The 8,630-nt window shown below is 31.2% G+C and overlaps 1 protein-coding gene across 1 annotated transcript; it reads right to left on the minus strand.

The window, feature by feature from the left end:
• Nucleotides 1-636: 636 nt before the first annotated feature.
• On the minus strand, nt 637-3,222 carry LOC110733714 (probable polygalacturonase At3g15720). The gene is made up of 9 exons (XM_021913800.1): nt 3,118-3,222; nt 2,879-3,016; nt 2,582-2,740; nt 2,453-2,476; nt 2,112-2,319; nt 1,906-1,987; nt 1,482-1,590; nt 1,183-1,299; nt 637-873 (listed from the first exon to the last, which is right to left on the minus strand). Exons 1-9 carry the CDS (start codon nt 3,220-3,222, stop codon nt 637-639), a joined length of 1,179 nt encoding a protein of 392 aa, XP_021769492.1.
• Between the last annotated feature and the right edge of the window lie 5,408 nt (nt 3,223-8,630).

Here is an 8,630-nt window from a genome sequence, read left to right on the forward strand (position 1 = left end):
TAAATTTCTTAAAATTACTCCCTTTTTTTTAGTGTAACAAGCTAACTTCATGATTTTGTATTTAATTTCTTATAAATTTCTTAAAAGTTAAAACAATATATACTCTCTCCGTTACTTATTACTCGTAACAAAGGGGTATTATTTGTGAGATATAAAATATTCCTTTGTTGCGAGTAATACGTAACGGAGGGAGTAAGTGAGATTTGTTTGGGGGATTAAATATTATAGAAAAGAGAAAGTTAATGATTCACTTAAAATAAAAGTAAGTGATGCAAAAATGAAATAAAACTAACTTACTAAAAAATTTTAAGAACTTTAAACGAAATTCTAAAAAATTAACTTAAGAAATATGAGTAAATTAAAAAAAAAATAATAAAAAAAAAAAAAAAAAAAAAAAAAACTAATTGTGAACAAGTAGGAAGTAGCTTAATTTTTTTTTGTTATTGTCATACACTTATACGGTATATACCTCCTTTGTTATTTTCAAATCACATATATAAATGATCTCACAATAATCATAACAAAAATGTATGTGAACCGTACAAAATGGTGAAAATAATATGAGGAAATATTTTATTAAAAACAATAAAAATTGATGAGAAACGTAAATATATACGAGTACAACAATCTAGTGGATCATTTGGAAAGACAAGTACTAAGATCTGGTGTTACAGGAGGCAAAATTGTTCCACGAACATTTTCACAATTTGTAGTTAGGTTTAGTCCATCTTTAAAGGGTGTTATTTTGATATTTTCAAGTTCTATGTTTGTGCATGCCACACTTGCGCTACAACGTAGTGATATTGCTTCTGAGTTTGCTGATGTACCTTGGAACCCACGAAACGTCACATCGCTTACTTGCACGGCACGTTTCTTCAAAAAATAAAAAAAGACATAAATTATTATTGTGATTATATTTGTCAAAATTTCTAATCCGGCCACATTATTGAAACTTTAGACCTTAGGATAACATAAGTAATACGTGTGTTTATGGACAACAACGAACAACATTTATACGAAGTACTACGTATTACTTATGACTTATCATATGAAAATAATTGTGATTTATGGTGCACAATATTAAGCTAACAATGTGAAATTGTTTTTGATGAGCTTATATTAAAAACAATTGTGAAATTTAAACAAATAAAAAACAACAATTATATATATGCAAATATTTACCGTGATTGGGCATGAATCCCGGTTAACACAATAGAATTGATCGATATTTATGGGGTTTGTAGTGTTAATGAGTTTTATTCCTTGAAAAGTGACGCCACTTACATGTCCTAATCCACCCTGCAAATTAAGAATATGCCATTACAGTACATAATCTAATAAAAGGATTCGCTATGTATTTGTAATGTCCTTGTGAATCATTTAAACCAAAAAATAATAAGGATATCTATCGATAATCTGATGTGATCAATAATAACTTGTACATATTATAGTAAAATTGAGATGTTATTTAAATTAATCACCTGGTACGTCTTAATCCTGGCTCCATTTGTTGATCCATTGAATGTACAATCCTTCACAAGTACCTGCTCTACTACATCATTGTCTCCATCGTTTCCTAAGCTTCCAATACTATATGAAATTTTATAAGAATTAACACGCGATTTTGAAGATTTTTAAAAAAAATTAAGAAAATCAAGCTATAATATAAGTATACCTTAGTGCATGGATAAGGTATTGATAAATTGGAATAAATTTTTCTTAGACACGTTAATTTTTTATTTTTTTTTTCTTCTGAATTGGCATTAATTAGTTATGTTCATAACAATTGAAGAATTTGTTATGAATTAAAGATGAAATTCCAAAACGTAAAAATAAATATCCTGAAATTAATTAAATTAAATCCTCATAAATTCTGGATTATAACCTGTGAATTGATTACAATACCTTATGCCATGACCTGGCCCACATGTAACCCTTGTAATATTGACCAAAAATGATTCACCCTTTATTGCAATGCAATCGTCACCTACATAATTTCATTTGAATTAAAAAAAATCAACATAAATTTTCAAAATCAATTTTAAAATCACCTTACATAATTCGGAAAAATAAAATAAAATTAAAAAAATAATAAAAAAAAAATTTATTACCTGTGCCAATGATGGTGTCATGAATAAAAACATTAGTAACATTAGCAATGTTAATTCCGTCTGTGTTAGGACTATCCCTCGGAGCTATTATATTTAAGTGTGATAATTCCACAAATTTGGCATTAGCTATACTTATATGTTGTTTGCCACTATTCAAATGTGTTAAGCCTCTAAGTTGGAGCCCATTACAACTATGAAATCTTAATGCCTGTAAATAAATTAATTAATTAAAAAAAAAGTAACATTTTGTTACAACTAAATTAAATTGTTTTTATCATTAAAAAAAAAAATCTAATTCTATGTACTCGTCAAAAGAATAAAAATAAAGCTAAAAATCGTACCATAGGCTGAGTGCAACCATTAGTCTGAAACACGAAATAAAATAATAGAAATCATGTTAATTGATATGATCAAATTTAATTTGTAGTTTTGTAAAAATAAAAAAATATAATTAAGTAGTTAAAGTGTACAACAATTAGTGGTTTATTCCACCAGAGTGATCCTTGGCCGTCGATTTTGCCCGATCCAATGATTCCGAGACCTTGTACATTTTTAAACAGAATCCACGAATTTTCTTCGCATTTAGTCCATAAATCACTAGTATTGGGAGCTACCAGATTTCCTTGTACCTTAATTTTTAACGAAATTAAGAGAAATTAGTATTTTTAAGCATGCATTTAACCGTCAAATTATTCATATATAGAAAATATATCACAAATTAAAATTATTAAATTTAAATTAGGTAAGAAATAAGAATATAAACGTACCGAAATCTGAATATGTGACGATTTACATGGACCAGAAAATGTTAACGGGCTTAATAGAAATTCTTTTCCTTGTGGCACTACCAAAACTTGGTTTTCTCCGTTGCTTCCACATACATCTGTCCATGCTTTAAGAAAAGCCTTCAAAACACCAAAATAATTGATAAATTAATTTGGTATAATATTAATAAAATTATAATTATAATCTATTTGTTCATGGAAATTTCGAAAAATAATTATACTTTAGAATCATCAATTTTGCCATCACCAACCGCGCCATAATCCATCACATTAAAATCATTTTTCTCTTGTGGTGTTTTTGGTGCAACAACAATTGATTGTGCCATTGTAGTGTGGCTTAAACAACTGAGAAATGCTAGGCAAGAAACCGCGAAAATGATTTTACTACCCTGCAATCAAAGAATATTAATTATATGAAATGAAATTGTTTATTATAATCCAAAACACACAATCATCGATCAATACGAGTCACAAATTACACAATTAACACAATAATCATATAAATTACACAATTAACTAGTTAAGCATGATTTATCAAAAAAAAAAAAAAAAAAAAACTAGTTAAGCATGACCTATAAAGAACAAAGAAACACACAAAACAAGCACATACATAATAATTCATTAATAAGGAACATCAATAAAGAAAAATAAAATTTAGCTAATTTGTGAGGTAAATAGAAAATATATGCAAGAATTAACTCACCATACTTGTCAAAAACAAGTAGAAACGAAGAATTGTATAGACAATGTATTAAGGTTTTCCCTTATGATTATTATTTCACTTAGCTTATTACTAGCTAGTTGTTTTCATCTATATATACTCCAATTACAAGAATTATATATATATATATATATATATATATATATATATATATATATATATATATATATATATATATATCAGTATTGATATAATTTTAATTGTATAATCTGAACGGATTATTAATTTCATTTTATACTGATTATGGCAGATTATAGATTAATTATATTAGTAGTCTAAATACAACTTATACAACTACTTTTGGTTACTAAATCAAATACAAATCATATAGTAAAAGTTAAGTTTTGATTTTTGCCCTTTTAATTCATTTGAGGTTGATACTTCATGCATGAACCAAGATTTGTTTTTTTTTCCAAGAGGAATGCATGAACCAAGATTAAATACTGCAATCTCATCATGTTGCCACTTTTGTATAATTGTATTATTAGCTGCATTTATTTTAAATTCAAACAGAAGAATTGAAGACATATATACAATTGGAAAGAACACAAAGAGCAGGGTAAGCAATAATTTACTTTCTATTTTCTTTCCAAATCTATATTTATTACTCTGTATGAAGTACTCCGTATCAATTATACATTATACTCAAGGCGAATCTAGTATGACATTTGTCAGGTTTTGATTAAAAAAATTCCCGCCACTTTTACTTTCCTTTTTTTAACAAATATTTATGAACATTATTTTATAATATCCTATAATAATATTTAACTTTCAATTTGACAACTATATATAAAGTATATTCTACATGCATTCAATGAAAATATTTTGACATAAAATATTTTATAATAGGTATTTTATGGAAAAGAAAATCAAGTATTTGTTTCAATTAAAAATATTGATTTTTATTTTTAATTAAGTATTGTTAAATTAACATTATAATTTATAAATATGCTAAGTAAAAACTGTACATTGCACGGGACTTAAACTAGTTATATTAAAAAGCGTTCCTAAAAAACTGCATGTGATTTGCGTTAACCCTCCAATTCTAAAAATAAACATTGTTGTCGTAAGAAAAAGAATTAGCACATGCAACAATTTAAATGAAATGTGAGAATTAAACAAGCATTTTAGTATGACATTAATAACTATTGCTTCAAAATAAAATATGCTTGTAATAGTACAGTCTTATACTACTAATTTTGATAGGCATAACTACAGCTGTCAAAAGTTGACCCAATCCGAAATACCGACTTAAACCCGATTATTAACCGACCCATCTGAACCCAAAAAAATGATGATCCAAACCCAACCTTAAACCAACCCTGGACCCGAGTTGACCCGAGTATGTAAGACCCGAACATGAATTGACCCGGAGATGACCCGACCCGAATGTAACCCGAGAATTACCCTAACTCGTTTGAACCAGTAAAAACCTGAATTAAACCCGACCTATTATCACCCGACCCGAATGTAACCCGACCTGTTATTAACCCGACCTAAACCCAACCCAAACCCGATAAGAAGTATGACCCGACTCAAGCATGACCCAACCCAAACCCTGCCTGCATAGGTTATGGAATTAATCCGAATTGACCAGACCCGAGTTGACCCGTCCACTCTTAACGACCCAAACCCGACCTGTTTACCCGAATTGACAGCTCTACCCGAAACCTCCAAATTTTCTAAAAAAGTGTGGATATTAGCCTTTAATTTTGGCATTTTTTTGACTTTTTTTCACTCGGAGATAAAAATTGCCGAAATGTTAACCATGGTCCCTAATACCCTCCGGGAGTCCTATTGGTTGGGTAGAACCATCCAATTTGCCTTTAAACAACCAATTTACCGGTTTACAACCTGCACCAATTTCATTAAGTCCAAGTGGATGGATAGAACCATCCAAATTCCCTCGAATTTCATAACTTTTCGACACTGAACCCCGACATCACAGAAATTTCTCAAAAAACGTAGATATTAGTTTTCATTTTTGGAATTTTTTTTTCTCCATTAATTAAAAATTGCCCAAATGTTTACAATGGTCCCTAATATCCTTTGGGAGTCCAATTGGGTTGGTGGAACCATCCAATTTGCTTTTAAACGGCCAATTTATCGGTTTACAACTTGCACGGATTTCAATAACTCAAGCCTACTACGAACATTTATGACAACAAATAATGATCATATATGGTTCGAAACGGCATTATATGACCCAAGATATATCCCCTAAAATAACAAGACTTTTCTACACCAGGCCCCGACACTTTCAAAATTTTCACTGTGGTCCCTAATATCCTCTGGTAATAAAAATTGCCGAAATATTTACTGTGGTCCCTAATATCCTCTGGAAGTCCAAATGTGTGTGTGGAACCATACAATTTTCCTTTTAACGACCAATTTACCGGTTTACAACTTGCACCGATTTCATTATCTCAAGCCTCCACGAACATTTATGACACCAAAAAATGATCATATATGGTTCCAAACGACATTATATGACCAAGAGATGCATTCCCTAGAATTTCAGGACTGTTCGAATTTCGACACCGGACCCTGAAATCTCAAAAATTTCTCAAAAACCGTGGATATTAGTCTTCGTTTTTGGAATTTTTTGACTTTTTTTCTCCCGGAAATAAAAATTGCCGAAATGTTTACCATGGTCCCTAATACCTATTGGGAGTCCAATTGGGTTGGTGGAACCATCCAATTTGTCTTTAAACGACCAATTTACCGGTTTACAACTTGCACCGATTTCATTAACTCAAGCCTACCACGAACATTTATGACAACAAAAAATGTTCATATATGGTTCCAAACGACATTATATGACCCAGATATGTATTCCCTAGAATTTCAGGACTTTTCGAACCGAACCCCCAAATCACCAAAATTTCTCAAAAACGTGGATATTACTCTTTAGTTTTGGAATTTTTTGACTTTTTTTTCTCTTGGAATTAAAAATAGCCGAAATGTTTGCCTTGGTCCCTAATACCCTTTCAGAGTCCAATTGGGTTGGTGGAACCATCCAATTTGCTTTTAAACGACCAATTTATCGGTTTACAACTTGCAAGGATTTCAATAACTCAAGCCTACTACGAACATTTATGACAATAAATAATGATCATATATGGTTTGAAACGGCATTATATGACCCCGAGATATATCCCCTAAAATATCAAGACTTTTTTACACCGGGCCTCGGCATATCCAAAATTTCTCAAAAAGCGTGGATATTAGCTTTCAGTTTTGGAATTTTTTGACTTTTTTTTGCCCAAAAAAATAATTTCCGAAATGTTTAATGTGGTCCCTAATACCCTCTAGAAGTTCAATTGTGTGGGTGGAACCATCCAATTTGCCTTTAAACGACCAATTTACAGGATAACAACTTGCACCGATTTCATTGACTCAAGCCTACCACGAACATTTATGACAACAAACAATGATCATATATGGTTTCAAACGACATTATATGACCGAGAGATGAATTCCCTCGAATTTCAGGACTTTTCGACACCGAACCCCAAAAACCCCAAAATTTCTCAAAAAGCGTGGATATTAGTCTTCATTTATGGAACTTTTTGACTTTTTTTCTCCCGGAATTAAAAATAGCCTAAATGTTTACTATGGTCCCTAATACCCTCTGGAAGTCCAAATTTGTGTGTGGAACCATCCAATTTTCATTTTAACGACCAATTTACCGGTTTACAACTTGCACCGATTTCATTATCTCAAGCCTCAACGAACATTTATGACACCAAAAAATGATCATATATGGTTCTAAACGACATTATATGACTCAGAGATGTATTCCTTAGAATTTCAGGACTTTTCAACAACGGACCCTGAAATCTCAAAAATTTCTCAAAAAGCGTGGATAGTCTTCATTTTTTGAATTTTTTTACTTTTATTCGTCTTGAATTAAAAATTGCCAAAATGTTTACCATGGTACCTAATACCCATTGGGATTCCAATTGGGTTGGTGGAACCATCCAATTTGCCTTTAAATGACCAATTTATCGGTTTACAACTTGCACGGATTTCAATAACTCAACAATACTACGAACATTTATGACAACAAATAATGATCATATACGGTTCTAAACGGCATTATCTGACCAAGAGATGTGTCCCCTAAAATATCAAGACATTTCTACACCAGGCCCCAACACCTCCAAAATTTCTCAAAAATCGTGGATATTAGACTTCAATTTTGGAATTTTTTGACTTTTTTTGCCCGAAATAAAAATTGCCGAAATGTTTACTGTGGTCGCTAATACCCTCTGGACGTCTAGTTGTGTGGGTGGAACCATCCAATTTTCCTTTAAATGACCAATTTACCGGTTACAACTTGCACCGATTTTATTAACTCAAGCTTACAAAGAACATTTATGACAACAAAAAATGATCATATATGGTTACAAACTACATTATATGACCCAGATATGTATTCCCTAGAATTTCAAGACTTTTCGAACCGAACCCCAAAATTTCTCAAAAAGCGTGGATATTAGTCTTCAGTTTCGGAATTTTTTGACTTTTTTCCTCCCGGAATTAAAAATAGCCGAAATTTTTACCATGATCCCTAATACCCTTTCGGAGTCCAATTGGGTTGGTGGAACCATCCAATTTGCCTTTAAACAGCCAATTTATCGGTTTACAACTTGCACGGATTTCAATAACTCAAGCCTACTACGAACATTTATGACAACAAATAATGATCATATACGATTCTAAATGGCATTATCTGACCCCGAGACGTGTCCTCTAAAATAATAAGACTTTTCTACACCGGGACTCGACTCCTCCAAAATTTCTCAAAAATCATGGATATTAGCCTTCAATTTTGGAATTTTTAGACTTTTTTTGCCCGGAATAAAAATTGCTGAAATGTTTACTGTGGTCCCTAATACCCTCTGGAAGTCCAATTGTGTGGGTGGAACCATCCAATTTGCCTTTAAATGATCAATTTACCGGTTTACAACTTGCAACGATTTTATTAACTCAAGCCTACCACGAACA

This window comes from Chenopodium quinoa, unplaced genomic scaffold, assembly GCF_001683475.1.
Source record: "Chenopodium quinoa cultivar QQ74 unplaced genomic scaffold, ASM168347v1, whole genome shotgun sequence".
NCBI classification, from domain to species: Eukaryota; Viridiplantae; Streptophyta; class Magnoliopsida; order Caryophyllales; family Amaranthaceae; genus Chenopodium; species Chenopodium quinoa.